Source organism: Lepisosteus oculatus, chromosome 6, assembly GCF_040954835.1.
Source record: "Lepisosteus oculatus isolate fLepOcu1 chromosome 6, fLepOcu1.hap2, whole genome shotgun sequence".
NCBI lineage: Eukaryota > Metazoa > Chordata > Actinopteri > Semionotiformes > Lepisosteidae > Lepisosteus > Lepisosteus oculatus.
This window is the reverse complement of record NC_090701.1, coordinates 40,699,250-40,715,459: the sequence shown is the minus strand read 5'-3', so window position 1 is coordinate 40,715,459 and position 16,210 is coordinate 40,699,250. Positions and strand designations below refer to the sequence as shown.

At 41.0% G+C, this 16,210-nt stretch overlaps 1 protein-coding gene across 1 annotated transcript; it reads left to right on the top strand.

The window, feature by feature from the left end:
* Positions 1–341: 341 nt before the first annotated feature.
* LOC102683737 (phenolphthiocerol/phthiocerol polyketide synthase subunit C-like) lies at positions 342–14,574 on the top strand. Its single transcript, XM_069191662.1, has 6 exons — positions 342–399; positions 2,379–2,532; positions 4,066–4,226; positions 6,467–6,670; positions 8,243–8,424; positions 8,968–14,574. The coding sequence occupies exons 1-6, from the start codon at positions 342–344 to the stop codon at positions 14,554–14,556; spliced, it is 6,348 nt and encodes a 2,115-aa protein (XP_069047763.1). The 3' UTR covers positions 14,557–14,574.
* The last annotated feature ends 1,636 nt before the right edge of the window (positions 14,575–16,210 follow it).

Sequence of the window (16,210 nt, the reverse complement as noted above, 5' to 3'; positions counted from 1 at the left end):
ACACTCTCTTTCCTTTCCTGCTTCTGCCTTAATTAGTGGTTTAGGAAAACACAGATACAATTGTCTTGCAAACGTCTGTACTTGGAATGAGTGTTTTTTTTAGTTAGAATGCCTCTAAACCCATTAGTGTAACTCTTTTTACATTTCTTACGTTCGATGTTATAGAATAAAATGCAAAAATGAAACAATCTTAGCATTATTTTCTCTAAAATACAAAGATGGTATTTAAAATAACTTATAAGAAACTGTGTTTATGTTTAACTATTTTTTTTAAAAGGAAAATGTCTTTAATTTTCTGTTTTAAAGGTGTTGAGATGTCTGCTTTCAAAAAGAGGAGTACTATGGAGCACACAGAAGAAGACCTAGCTATTGTAGGCATCGGATGTAACTTTCCTGGAGGTGAGTGAAGAGTGAAGACATTCTAGTTGCAATAAAACAGACAGTGATTATTTCTTTTTATAAATCTTTTTTTCAAACATCGTGCCTTTTGTTTATGAGGGAGAATTCTTCTTGTGGAAATTTGTAAATAAAATGAACATTTGAGTCTCGAAAAACACCTGTGCTATCAGCACGTATGTGTGAATTTATACAGCAAAGGACCAAAAACCATCTACGATTAACAAAATATATATTCACTCACAGAAGAACAGGAGCTCAAACTCTTAAAGAGCCACAACTGTAAAATGTGAATTGCCTTTTTAAGTATAACAGATGTTTCAAACAAATGTGGAGACTTTCCTCACAGATGCCTCAATATATTTCCAAACAACCCTAATCAGGAGCACCAATGTCACACATGTGAAGCCTATGAACATTGTAATATATACATTATTACCCTAATATTTTTAATTGCACTAGAACACCTCATATTTTGCATAGCAGAATAGTAATGTGTGGTTTCATTTACAAAACATAAAAAATGTTAATTTTCATATCTATGAATAGTGCTAATAGTGCTTTTGTGTACATCTCTGAAGTTGCTGATTTGTACTGACACGCTGTCATGGATACAAATGAAGGTATACTACCTTATATGAACCACTGGTGACAAAAGCCTTCGTACAATATTGTTTCTTAGCAAGAGAACAAATGTTTATTCGATATACTGAGTATCGAAAGCAATTCATCACTTTGCATATATGGTTTGTAGAAAAGTACTATGTACCTTTTTGGTAATGACTAAACTTTTTTGTGTCATTTTGTTTAATTGATCTTTGAAGCTTGACATGACGCACTGAAGTGACTTTGACCATTACATAGGCATTAAGCAAATTTATTTTTGAGACGATTGATGGGAACTGAGGTAATTTAACCTGTTAAATGTCAAGCCTGTGGCACAGTGGTTGGCACTGCTGCCTCTCAGTGTTGGGGCCCTGGGTTCAATTCCAGACCTGGACTGGTGTCTGAATGGAGCTTGTATGTTCTCCCCGTGGATGCACCAGTTTCCTCCCACAGAAGCATGCTGGTAGGTTAATTGGCTTCCGGGAAAATGTGAAAAACTGGAGTGTGTGCATGTCTGTGCGTGTCCTGTGATGGACTGATGCCCAGTCCAGGGTGTATTCGGCCTTGTGGCCGTTACTTGTGGGGATTGTTGGGATAGGCTCCGGCTCCCCAGTGACCCCGAATTGTAAGATCTGGTTAGATGGAAGTGAAAATGAGAAAGAAGGAATCAATATTTCCCTCTAATCACAAGAACAGTACATTTGTGTCATCAGTGTGTTGGGGATCAGACTAAGTCAGTCCACTGGGCGTTTCCCAAAGATCCAGACCCACTCGAGTGATAAATATTGGCTTTGTGAAGACCTCCATATCAGCAGTGTGGCATGCAGCAGATGTGCAGAACAATATACTAGTTATTGTGAACAACAGACCAGTCCACAGGGGGGTCCAAGTGTGATGGTCTGAGCAGGAGTTTCTAGTCACCACAGCATTGGAAGACTGCAGAGTACTACATTGATCGGGTCTTGAGACACTTTTTCTCTAGTTTCACATTGTCTACATCTAAATAATCATTTGTACTTCCTGTACTTCCAAACCAGCAATTAGCACAACATCACAATTTATCAATACAAACAGCTGATTGGTAAGACAAAAGTATAAGTAGAAAATTACAAATTTACAAGAACAAATAGCTGTTGAATGGATATTACTTTTTGAACACTGAAAATGCTTTTGCAAAGCAGAAAAATATGATAACATTAACCAACTACACAATGTTATCAAATTGTCTTTAAAAGTTAAAATACAGACATGTAGAAAAGACAGTGGTTATCTCTAAATATTTTTAAATATGTACTGTATTGGAAAAGTGGGAAGTATTTTTTAGTAATGGTGTCTAAAAGAAACCAAAAAACTTTATACATGACTTTCTTTTACAGGCGAGGGAATAGAAAACTTCTGGAAGGTTCTTCTGGAGGGAAGGAACTGTGCAGTGGAGATCCCGAATGAGAGGTTCAGCGGCAAGTCCTGGTACGATCCTGATGACAGCAAGGCAGGAAAATCACGGACCGCTAAAGCTGCTCTCATCGATGGGTAAGAGAGTCTGTCACAGGGCCTAATACAGCTTCGCAAACTCCATTGCTTAATCACGTGTGTCTGAGAATTTAATCTTCCCCAAAAAGCACACAAGTACACAGCTATACCATTGTTATAATATCAATATTATTAAATATGTTGTGGTGTACAGTATCAAATAGAAAATTCACAATTAAATTGTCATGGGAGCCGGTTCTGACTCCCATGAAGTGTGTTGTTAAAGACACTGTGTGTGATTCGGAAGTGTCTGGAGAAGCGCATCAGGGAAGGCCGGGTCGACAGACAGAGGGCGGCGTCAGTGGTGGTCCGGTGCACGGGGAAAGGGTTCACAAAAAATCCAAGGGAGGTCTGAGGGGGTAATTCGGTTGCAGTCCAGTGTCCAATGCTGGGCGGCCCATCCGAGACAAAGACAGTTAAAAACCGGAACGGGGAACTGGGATCAGGAACAGAGAAGATAAAAACATAACGGGACTGGGCACTCCGAGCGCCGGACTCAGAAGACAGGACGCTATGATAAAGCTTATGCCCTCGGGCCACTCCTGTGCCCAGTGATAGACGAGCTTCTGGGCTTCCAAAGCTGAGCCCAGAACTACGGAGACACCGGGCTTAAATAAGACAAACGGGATGAGACACAGGTGAAACTAAGAACAATACAGAAAAAGGTAGGGGCGCCCTCTCCGTGACATAAGGAGTGACGTACAGTGAAAAAAATAGCTTTTAACTGAAGTGAATTGACCTCTGTTACTCCATGGAAGTCTCTTCTCTCAAGACAAGAAGATATTTGGATACTGTATATCACATTTTGTTCCATTTTTCTTTTTGTAACCTTAACGGTCTGAACAAATGGTTAACATTTATTATCTTGCTGATTATACAGTCACCTTTTGACCTTGGGGTGTTTTTTTTTCTAAATAAGTTATTAGTATGCTTTATTGTGGGAAGTCCCTTTTCCCTCATTAGGAATATTAGATTCTAACTTTTGAAAGTCATTAGGTCATGGATGGTCTCGGTGTGTGTCCAATAATTAATAAGGCCCTGACCTGAGATCGTCAGCTGTGACTGGGTCTGATGGGCTGGTGGCATTCAGCGTGAGAGGAGTTTTATACATATACATACTATATATCGCATGACGCATAAGACACTTTTAATTTCTGGTTTGTTTGATGTTTATGACCTTCAGGAGAAAATATAACTCTCAACACAGCTTCTGTGGAAAATGCATTGTGTTAGCATCACACAAACCTGAAATCACTTCCTTCTTGAGAAGTAGAAGTTCAGAACAAGTCATTATACATGCTCGTGTTCTAGATAAGGGATCCAATCTTTTTTCCTGGAGACCAATTCAACAGGTTTTAGCAAATGAATCATCAGTTTTTAAAGGCACCTGAATTGCTATCATTTTGTCTGGAGATTTGTTAGATAAAGTCATTCAGAGATCAATTGGAATTAAGAAATGTAATACCAGTCTCCCAAATTTTTCAAAAGTTTTCACTTTTAGTCATCTATATTTTCATGTTCCTAAACTTCCAGGTTCAACGCATTTGACCACAAGCTCTTTGGCATTACCGAGGCTGAGGCTGACCGCATGGATCCTCAGCAGAAACTGCTCCTGGAGTGCACCTACAGGGCCCTGGAGGATGCTGGGATACCAATGGAGAAAGCCAGCGGAACCAGAACAGGAGTTTACATTGGTACTTTTTTATTTTGTGGAATGCTGCTGTTTGGTGTCATGCACAGTATTAAAAAGGCTTTTTTTACCTTTGCGTGAAATTTAACAATAGAACAAACTTATAGTTATAGTGCAGTGCATTACAACAGTACTTGAATAAAAGTAAAAGATGAGGTCTCGGTAAGTAACAAATGTTGAAAACGAGACTATAATCATAAAACAAAAGTGGCATTCACTTTAATGCAGTAACTTTATGGATAAATGTGTATGATGTATGGATTTGCAAACTAGTTTTTACAGTAGATGTTAACCAACTATATTGTGCCTACTGTACTGTGCAGATAGAAACATTGTGACGTACATTTCTGATTACAGTTCACAATGTGGCTACAGTAAGACTCCGATGAGTGTTTATTGCTTTATGTGCAGTAGTTGTGTTTGCAAAGGGTAAAAACACAACAAAATGGCGATGCGCCACTTCAGTTTTAGATGAGTCAAAAGCTCAGGAAGGGAGCTGTTCACAGTTGGTTATGTTAGGAACAGGAATGTGTGAGTCAGGGGAAATATTCAGAAAGAGTTTCTTCATGCAGGCTAACTAATAAAAGTGAAAACCATCACGATCCCAGATATGAATGTCAGGATACAGTATATTGAATATATTAGCACTTTTGATAATGCTATTGAGGACTGGATTACTTACTTTGTAAAAGATGACCTTCATTGTGCAGGAAATGATCTAGAGAATGAAGGATAAGGTTTTGGTGTTGCTAAGTTTCTGTTATTACAGTTAACTGTGCAGTTCGCTAGAGCCAGAAAACATTTAAGTAGACAGTTGAAACATTACTTAATCATTTAAATAAAAAAAGAATCATGATACTAACTGACAGATTCAAATTTCATAAAGGAAACCAGTTGAAAAGTGGGAAGTATATCAGAGAGCGTGAGTAGGTTTAAAGAACATTGCCAATGTGGGATTGTCTGATGCATTGTGGAACAGGCTTGTATGTGTCATGCATAGTCACAGCACACGAAAGAAGTTGCTCTCAGAAAGAGATTTTACTTTGGATCGCTAGCTGAATATGTGCAGTATCAATGGAGTCTGCTGCAAAAGCTGCATCCAGATTGCAACAGAAAGTTGGTTGGTAGTGCAATAAACAAAATGTCAATAAAACAAAGAGACGATTATGTTTTCGCTGTGGCAAGATATCATGTGATGCAACTGACTGTTCAAAAACAGAGACTGTAGAAAATACAAGCAAGCGAGTTCAAGGCAGACAAAAAGCACATAAACTGCAAATGGATCTCAGAGACAGAAATGCAAAACTGCAAATGGGCACAAAGTGACTCAAAAGAGACTGAAAATGACGGAGACAATGTTGAGCAGTTATGCTTTCAAATTCATGGATTGTTATGTTTGCCATCTCAAACAACAGAAGGGCCAAAGTCAACAGATCCGTTGGAAGGGTTTCACGCTATGTTAGTTGAACAGCTACCAGTTACAAATGCCCTCGTAAAAAAGAGAAAGAAGGAATGACCTAGGACTGTTAAAAATCAGTGACACTACTGTGATTAATTTCACCCAGGATTCACAACCAGAAGAGATCAGCTTTCTGTAATGTATGGTAAGGGAACTTGATGTGCAGATCAGGTGTGCTGGTCTGCTGTTCAACCTGTGCAACAGCTTGTTAAATGCATTGCATTACGGATACTTAGGGACAGTGAAAGTGGAGAGCTTTGCTTGTAGTTATGTGTGGTGGCCCTGTATTGACAAACAGATTGAAGAACTGTCAAAGAGCTGCTCTGGATGCCAAAATACCCAGAATGCACTACTGTGAGTACCTTTACACCCTTGGGAGTGTCCTTCATCAGCATGGCTACAAGTGCGTATTGATTTTGCAAGAACATTCATGGACTCTATTGTATGTTCTTGGTTGCAGTTAAATGCACATTCCAAATGGTCAGAAGTCATTCCATGAAGTCAACAACCTCTGAAAAGACTCTCTCAGTATGTAGAACTCCCCTGTTGCAGTGTAGTATATGGATTGATATGTCGTGATGGACAGATCTCATTACAATTAAGAACGTTGCTCTCACTCTGAGTCTTTTGTGTTTCATGTAGTTTTGTTCTTTCTTTCTCTACAAAAGTTCATTTTCAATCATTTTAATCATCCCTTTGTTGTTATTATGATATAACTGCTATGTAAAAAATGGTAAATTCGGTCAGTAAATCCTGCTGATTCTAGGTGTCCATTTTTTTTTCAGGTCTCATGAACAGAGATTACGAAGGACTTTTAAGCAACAGTCCCACCACAATAAACCACTACAATGGCACGGGGACAGCAATGAGCATCGCCGCCAATCGGATTTCCTACACCTTCAACTTCACGGGGCCCTCGTTCGCCATCGACAGCGCCTGCTCCTCTTCGCTCGTGGCTCTTCACTCTGCCTGCCAGGCCATCAGACAAGGTAACCTCTCGTGCGTGGAGAGGATGTGTTCCCCGGTGTCACGACCACCAGCCAGCGGAGATCAACTCACAAAAGAACTAACCAGTGCCACCAGCGGGTTAATAATAACAAGCGCCGCCGCATGTGTTAATCCATCAGCACACTCTATAGTGCGGCACGCAGCGCTATTTTTACCATCCAAACTCGCTTCCCACTGCTCGGTGTTGAGTCTTCTCAAAGAGAGCTCTACCTTGTGTTTACTCTGAATCTCGCTTACTGGTTACTGAACTCCATTTTGCCTCACAACCTTGGACCTGGCCTTCTGTTTTGGATTGTTTGCTTTTCTCTGTACTTCCTAGATTTCGATCTACCTTTCGCCTATCGACTATGATCTCTCCTGACGTCCCGGATTGTTCGCCTGTCTCAATATCTACTTGCTCCTGCGCCTGCACAGGATCTGCATACCTTTTCATTGAGGATTTCTGACAGTCGGTCAAAAAGTAAAGTGTCCTTGGCCAGTCACAGCTGATGATTTTCTGACTGAGTTTTGGGGATAAAGTATTTCTGGTGAACACTTCAATGCAGATTTATGGGTTAACATTTTTGTGGATGTTTCACAATGTTAAGAGTCCAAATACAATTAGCTTTTCAGTAGATTGGATAGAACCTAATGAATGCGATGGAGGGATGAAATAAGAGAGGATGAAAGAGAGTATTTGTTGTGACTCCCCTAATAACTCCCCTTCAACCAACATTGGTGTACAGCCCCACCTGGATGATGCGAGGGCAGCCATAGTGCTTCAGTACTCTCACCACACACCAGCTATCAGTGTGGAGGAGAACAGAGAGATGAAGCCAATTCATAGATGGGGATTATTAGGAGGCCATGATTGGTAAGGGACAATGGGAAATTTGTCCAGGACGCCGGGGTTACACCCCTACTCTTTTCAAGAAACACCCTGAAATTTTTCATGACCACAAAGAGTCAGGATCTCGGTATTACGTCTCATCCTAAGGATGGCACCTTTTTACAGTATAGTGTCCCTGTCACTATACTGGGGCATTAGGACCCACACAGACCGCAGAGTGAGCGCCCCCTACTGGCCCCACTAACACCTCTTCCAGCAGCAGCCTTAGCTTTCCCAGGAGTCTCCCCTCCAGGTACTGACCAGGCTCACGCCTGCTGAGCTTCAGTGGGCTGCCAGTGAGCTGCAGGGTGATAACTGAGGGAATGGCAGCCTATTCATGAGATATGCCTTTCACCTGGAGTGACGAGAGGGATGAGAAAGAGATAAGGGACATCCTGGGTGCAAGCCTTACATGCATAGGCAAGCAGAAGTGTGCAAAAATAATTTCTGTTGTTTTGTTTATTTGGTTAGTTTATTTTTAATACACCTGGTTTATTGTTTTTTCCCCTGATTAGTTCTGATGTTCAGTAGTATATCTATTTTTATACACATATTTATTTGTATATTTATTTAAATACAGCCTTGCACCAGTTAGTCTGAGAATATGTCTATTTTAAACAGCCTCTGTGGCTTGGATTTATCCAGAGACAGCTGTTTTAGAGCCCATGTTGGTACTGTTTTCTAGGGGACTGCGAAATGGCGATTTGTGGAGGTGTCAGCTGCATTATTGAGCCACGAGTCTTTGTCGCCCTCAGCAAAGCAAAAATGATTTCGCCTGAAGGCACCAGCAAGCCCTTCTCCAGCAAAGCAGATGGCTATGGAAGAGGGGAGGGCTGTGGGATTGTCTTACTGAAGCCCCTGCAAAAGGTGAGATGTTCCCACACTCCCTGATTAAACCCACTGTGATTGAGCTGCTGATTAATTTCATGTGCTTTACCATCACTGCAAAGGTGAAGTGCTGCACTCCAGGATATATTGTAACTGGATTTCATTAAAATGAAATAAGAGTATAAAGTGATTTAAAAGTGCCCTTGAATGTTTCTACCAGTAAATGTCCTCATGTTCAGCTACCAAATCCAGATATTGTATCATAAAAAAAAATTCTTCATATGTACACCTATTTGCAATTTTTATGTTACTGTATTTCTGGGAGCTCTTCTGCCGTGGACGTTATTCAAAAAGAAATCAACAAATACCATATATTTGTTTTCTAAATACATGCATAACACGTTTTTCATTCGTTCTTACTGCAGCTTTTATCACGCCAATGTCAGATAGCTATGCTATTTACCTGTCGATTTTAGTACACAAATTGAAAAGAAAAATGTTTTCCTCCAAACAGAACTTTACCTTTTCTTTATTAAACTGCTCATTTAAACTAATATGCCTGGTTCCTATTTGTGTTAACAGGCTAAGAGGGATTTTGACCACGTGTGGGGCATCGTAAGCAGCACTGCTGTAAATCAAGATGGCCGCTCTGTCACCCCAATCACCAAGCCATCCATGGCCCAACAGCAGGAGCTCCTTCGCACAATTTACCCTGCACAGATTGATCCATCACATGTCCAGTACGTGGAGGCTCATGGGACTGGAACCCCAGTAGGAGATCCCACAGAAGCTGGCAGCATCTCCAACGTCATAGCCAAAGCCCGCCCCCCAGGATCCCCAGTGCTTTGTGTCGGCTCTGTGAAAGGTAACATTGGGCACACCGAGTCTGCAGCAGGGGTGGCAGGGCTCGTCAAGGTCCTGCTGATGATGCGCCATGAAACCATTGTCCCCTCCCTCTTCTATTCTGAGGACAACGCAAGCATCGATGCCAAAGCCCTGAATCTCAAAGTCCCCACCGCAGCAGAGAAGTGGGTAGAGACTGGGCCGCTGGGAAGGGCTGCAGGCATCAATAACTTTGGCTTTGGAGGCACCAACGCTCATGCTGTCGTGAAGCAGTACAGACAACAGCAAGATGTTAGGTCAAGAACTAACACTGCGCCCAAACTGTTTGTTCTGTCCACAGCCACAGAAAAGTCTCTTAAAATGATGATGGAAGACACAGTCCAAAAGATCAGCAATGACAACACAGTTGATCTACAAGCTCTAGCTTATACATCTGCATGTAGAAGGACTCACTTGAGGCACAAATACAGAAGAGCCTTTGTTGCGTCTTCTATCAGTAATTTAGTAGAGCAGCTTAAATCTGCAACAACCAAGAGCAGTTCTCAGTCAAAGTCAGACCCCAGGTTGGTTTTTGTGTTTTGTGGCAATGGAGTTACCTACCGAGGCATGTGCAAGCAACTGTTACAAGAGGAGTGTGTTTTCAGGGAGAAGGTGAAAGAGATAGATGAGATTTTCCACAACTACAGGATCTTGAATCTCCTGGAGAAACTAGACAGTGATTATGACAACGATGATTACTCCAAACCAGATGTTGTCCAGCCACTTCTCTTTGCTGTCCAGGTTGCTATTGCCAGCCTTTTCAAGCACTGGGGTGTCAAAGCAGACGCCATGGTTGGGCACTCTGTGGGAGAGGTGGCTGCTGCACATTGTTCTGGACTGCTGTCCCTGGAGGACGCAGTTAAGGTCATTTACTTCCGCAGTGCTCTTCAGGCCACAGCAACTGGTGGGAAAATGCTTGTGGTCAGTAACATAAGTGTGACAGAGATCTCAAAACTCCTACCCGCATATTCAGGGAAGCTTTGTCTTGCTGCCTACAACAGCCCTAGATCATGCACCTTGTCAGGGGATGCAGATGCTATAGAAAGTATACATCAGAAATTGAAAACATCATTCAGCGGCAAGAATTTATTTCTTCATGTTTTGGACGTTCCAGCTGCGTACCACAGCCACATGATGGATCCAATTTTAAGGCCAATTGAAGAGAACATCGGCATGTTGACACAACAGCCAATGGGGGTAGAGCTGTTCTCAACTGTGACAGGAAACGTTTGTTCTCCAGGTGATTTTATCACAGGCGAATACTGGGCGAGAAACATTCGAGAGCCAGTAGCTTTTGAGCAGGCAGTGAAATCTGCTGCGAAAGACAAGAGGAATGTAGTTTTTGTAGAAATTGGTCCAAGAAGAGCACTGCAAAGGAATATCCTGGAGACACTAGGGAATGAGGCCACGGTATTCTCATCTGTGCAGCCAGAGAAAGACCACGAGGCATTGCTCACTGTCACATCAAAGCTTTTTGAGCTGGGCCTCCAAGTCAACTGGGAGCAACTTTTTGAAGGATGTGAGACAATACCAACACCATTTCCAAGATATCAGTTTGACAGTCTGAAGAAAGAGGTGTACTTTGAGTTGGTAAGGAAGGGCAATGAAACTGTGTCAGCTTCCAATCACCCTGTGCTGATGCAGACCGGCAACGACGACAAAGAATTCAGTTGCAACATTTCAGGAGACTCTGTGTCTTATATATCTGAACACAAAAACAATGGTGTTGTTATAGTTCCAGGTGCCTTCTATGTTGAAATGGGATTGGCATCATTCATGGCCAGTGTGAGACCAAAAGTAACACTTAGGTCAATGCAGCTCACCATTCATTTCCAGAGTCCTTTCATTTTGAGCAAGAACCCCCTTGAGATGAAAGTACAGCTCGAACCAACAGGCAATGCAACGATGTTTAAAGTAAAGTCTGCAGTAGCCACTTATGCATCTGGGAGAATTGAGCATAGCACAGAACGAACTATTAAAGAAAAGAAAATCTTACTGGACCTTATCTTCAAAAGATGTCCCTTGGTAGTAAAGTCAGGGGATGTCTACAAAAAACTTTCTCAGGTAGGATTCCAGTATGGGTCGGTTTTCAGAAACCTTGGAGATGTGCATTATGGGGAAGAGTTCAGGGAAGCTCTCACGAGTGTGAAGGTCCCAGATGAAACTGTAAACCAGCTGCATGACTACTGCATACACCCTGTAGTGTTAGATTATTTCTTACAGATGACCGCTGTTGTAGCAGCGAACGGCTTTAAGGCAAGACCTGGGTTTCCTTCAGCCATAGGCAGCCTGACAGTTGTAAAGCCATTGGAGGAGGAAATGATTATGTATTTAAGGACAACCAAAGCAAACTCTGACTATCTTGAGGTGTGTGGTTGCTTCACAAACAAAGAAGGCTGTGTTTTAGTTGAACTTAAACATGTGAGGATTACATTTTTAAAAAATACATCTTCAGTTTCTGAAGAATACTTCTTTCACAATGAGTTGACAGCAATTTCAGAGGATTTCAACTCTAGCCACAGGTCAGTGGCTCTGGTCTTTGCAGACCAGTTAGGAGTGGCCCAGGCCTTGCAACAGCACTTACATCATAGCTGTACCTACATTCCCTTCCAAGACTCTGGGAAATTTGCAGACCGTGAGCTTCCTGCATTGATTTCACAACTACATGTTCCAGGCAGGCAGTACAAAGAGGTTTTGTTCTTGTGGGGGATTCAGAACCTCAATAATCTGACAACAGAGGAGGTTCTTGAGTGCTTGGTTTGCTGTTGTGAAGTTTACCGCCAGATTGTTAAAACAATGAAAGAGAAAAAATCCCCTAATGTCATCAGAGCTGTCACGTACAGATCAACAGAGAACACAGTTGACCACATTAGCCCAGGCTTTGTGCTTTCCGGTATGATAAGGTCTTGTGCAGCAGAAATTCCTGGTCTCACATTCCAGCTGATTGATATTGGTTCTGTAAGTAGTGAGGACATTACAGCACTGGCTCAGATTATTAATTCACACACAGGCCACAGGTACCCAGAAGTTGTAATAAGCAAAGGCCAGATTTTTACAACTGAAATTACACGCACAGCAATTAAAAATGTAAGGAAAACTCAAAGAAAGGTCTTGTCTTCAGATCCAGAATGTTTCTTGCTGCAGACTGCCAATCCGTACAAAATGACAGGCTTGAGTGCCAGTCCCTCTACTGATACGGAGAAGCCTTCTATGACACAATGTGTAGCGGTTCAGATGAATACAATGTGTGTTCACTCCTCAGAGTACTTTCCCGTCAGTCTCTCGGATTTGGAATTTGGCCAGACGATATACTGGAGTGAACACGCATCTCAAAACCACAAACTCCTAGCACTCGACTTCAGTGGTAAAGTTACAGCTGTGGGTAGTGATGTAAGCAAACTGAAAGTAGGAGATCACATTGTCTCCTGCTACCCTGTGGTTGCTTCCTCCAAAGTCACAATTCCTGAAGCTGTGTGCTATAATACAAAGAAATTCCCCTTTCTTGTGGAAGTGCCATGTTTATCCTTCTTTATACTGTCTTGGGAAATCCTGCATTGTGCATTGCCCAGACTGAAACAGCAGAGGAAACTGGGTATTGTCTGCACTGCACCAGAGTCAAGCCTGCTCCAGGTTTTGGTGCTTGCAGCTAATAAATCAGGATGGGTTGCTGTAGTTGGAACACAGTTCAGTGGACTGTTACAGAACATAAACAGGTGTGATGCTTTCGTTTTCTTGCCTCCCTTTGATGCAGATTCAGTTGCAAAGGCATGTAGCGTTTCTAGTGCCAAACACATCATTGTTGTCTGTGATAATCAGCTGTCACCTGCTTTCTCGCAGAAAATCTTTCCAAGTAAAAATGAAAATGTTTGCATTCAGCTCCTTCAGGTATTTCATGTTTTTCAAAAGGCCTATCTTAAGAAACAGAAATCAAAAATCTATAAATGGATAAAGTCATTGAATTTGGACAAGAAATCTTTAGATTTCCACAGTGTAACATTCCAAAGGGTGACATCTGGCAGTATTGATTCTCTAGCTCTTGATGAGTCTCAATCTTATTTCTCCTGTAAGACGATGCCTGTAGTTGTTCTAGAATCGGCACCAAAGAAGAATATTTCTGATATTCCAGTGCTCGAGACTGAAAAGCAGCTTTTCCAGCAAAACTCAGTTTATATAGTGACAGGGGGGCTTTCGGGTTTGGGATTTGAGACAGTAAAGTTTATTGCAGAACGGGGAGGGGGGTGTATCGCCATTCTTTCCAGAAGTGCTCCTTCAGCAGAAAAGAAGATAGAGATCACTGATCTGCAGAACCATTTCGGGGTTTCTGTAATCAGCTTGCAGTGTGATGTTTCAGTTTCTGAAGATGTTATGAAAGCCATCACAGACATTGGACAGAGGTTTCCTTCTTGTCCCATCAGAGGGGTTTTCCACAGTGCAGTTGTCTTGCATGATGGATTAATTGACATTCTGGAAAAATCACACTTTGAAAAAGTTCTGAGACCTAAAGTTAATGGTGTGTTGAACCTGCACTATGCAACAAGATATTGTAAACTGGATTATTTTGTGTGTTACTCCTCCATTACCTCCTTTATTGGAAATTCAGCTCAAACAAACTATGCAGCAGCAAATTCATTTCTGGATGTGTTTTGCCATTACCGGAGAAACCTTGGACTTTCTGGGCAGTCCATTAATTGGGGGGCTTTGAATCTTGGTCTCCTGCTGAACCGGGAACATTTCCAACGATTTCTTGAGGCAAAGGGAATGATGATCATGGAAGTACCAGAGATTCACGAATGTCTTGAACACTGCTTGCTGCAGAACAATGCTCAGCAGGTTGTGTGCAAGTTCAGCTTCAAGAACCTAAGCAATCATGTTCTTTCTCAAAATGCCTCTTTAAGAATGCGCTTACTGGCTTTGGTGACAGAAGAACTGAAAAACACAAGAGAAACTGAACCGCAGTTAGAAGAAAGTACTCTTGCCTCTTCACCTGATGAGTATGTTAAGTCTCTGCTCTGTGAAGTAGGCAATGTTGATGTTGTTGAGATGAGAAGTGACACAGGACTTTCTGCATTGGGTATTGACTCAATGTTAGCGATGACGCTGCAAAACCGCATCTTTCAAGATAGAAATGTGAATGTTCCCCTCATCAAACTTCTCGATCCAAGCACAACAGTTTCCTCTCTAGTTTTGGTTCTCCAGGAAGACACTGAGAGAAAATTTCAAAATGAGGATCGGAAAATGACTTTGAGCACAACTGAGAAAAGTAGAAATTATGAGTTCACTCAGTTTTAAATATTTAAACAAACTACACATTAATTCTTTCATGCTTGTTAACCTGATGATAAGGCCTGATAATAAGGTGTTCTTTAGTTCTCTGAGAAGATACAGAGAGCCGATTGTAAAATGAGGATCAGAAAATGTCCTTATGGAATGGTTACAAAGATGAAGCTTATGAATCCCTTCAGTTACAATTCATTTTCAAACAACAACAAATCCCTTTTGTTGCTAGATCTAATTAATCTGCAGAAAGGTTTGCTGCTAGCAACTAAAGGAGCTAAATTACTACGATGGGTATATACATCACATATACGTTAATCCACTAAAAACAGACAGTTTTTGCTATAAGCACCTGCTTTTTATATTTGGAAATACAGTGTTTGACCCAATAGCATTCTATAAATTATAATATTTATTATGCACTTAGTTTGTAATCATGGGTCTCCACCTGTATTATTGAAAATTTTAAGTATATTGTAAATCAGCAGCAAAAATATTCTTGACTAATTCTACTAAATGATAATTCCATTAAGAAGTTGGGAGCCAGGCTGGAGAAACCAGAAACCTTTAAACTACACCTCTGCTTCAGGGGCAACATTAACTCTATATTACTTGTAGTAATATTGGTACAAATTGTTACGCTACCAAGTATTGAGCACATATACATGATAAATTCAAAATTGCACTAAGCCTTATTGTTTGCATATGTAACAGGGCTAGCTGAAAGCATGTTTTATATGAATTGCTGAATACCATTGAATACTTCTAAATAGATTTAATCATTTATTGGATTGAGTCACTAATTGGCTGTGTACATTTGATTTGTCTATTTTTATAACCTTTACTTCTATATAACCATAAAATTTGGTTCATTGTGTATCAAGAGTGACCTTTGGGACCCTCAGATCACACAGTTTGCATTTGCCATGGTGTTGAAATACAGGTATGGGTTAACCTGAATGGGCTTCTTCACCAGTGATTATGAATTGCCTTCTGAAAGAAGCATCATAAATTAAACAGATAAGATAACTATTAAAAGTTTAATTTGTTATTCACAAAATGTATAATTACAGTGATAAAAATTGGTAAAGGCGTAACATATAATGGTGATTCTAACACTGAGCAATCCCTGATTTGTCAATAAATGATCCACAGATTCCACACAAAAGACTCGTGTCCTCCTGTCTAGACCTGTACAAACCCCTCTGCCCTTATTCAAAATTCAAGCTAGACATCTATTATAAATGTAAAACTGCAAAAATACTAATAGGAAATCTGTTCACTTACCAAATTTGAAATATGAAGTATAATTGCAACAGTACATAAATGTTAATTTCAATCTCACCAATGTCCAGTTATGCAACGTGTCTCTAACAAGTTTATCTTTTGCCTGTGTCATTATCTTGCTATGGTTACTAAAGGCCAATGTCTCCGATAGCTGATCTGTGATTCCACCCACATGTCAGCAATCAAGCACCACATACAGTATTTGGCATGTCTGAAAAGAGACCAGATAATTTACATAAGTGGAACCATCTAGTCCATACACGGCAAACAGTATCTGACACGCTAGCTGTCCTCAGCTGATGACAAATGGAGGCTTAATTCCCATCTCACTCATTAGGGTGCATTGGTTTCCCATTCGAAATTACTTAACAGATGGAAAGGC

Coding starts and splice junctions, on each gene's coding strand:
- LOC102683737 (XM_069191662.1), top strand. CDS start 342: ATGGAGCACACAGAAGAAGACCTAGCTATTGTAGGCATCGGATGTAAC. Junction 4,227..6,466: donor CAGAACAGGAGTTTACATTG/GTACTTTTTTAT, acceptor TTTTTTTTTCAG/GTCTCATGAACAGAGATTAC. Junction 8,425..8,967: donor TACTGAAGCCCCTGCAAAAG/GTGAGATGTTCC, acceptor TTGTGTTAACAG/GCTAAGAGGGATTTTGACCA.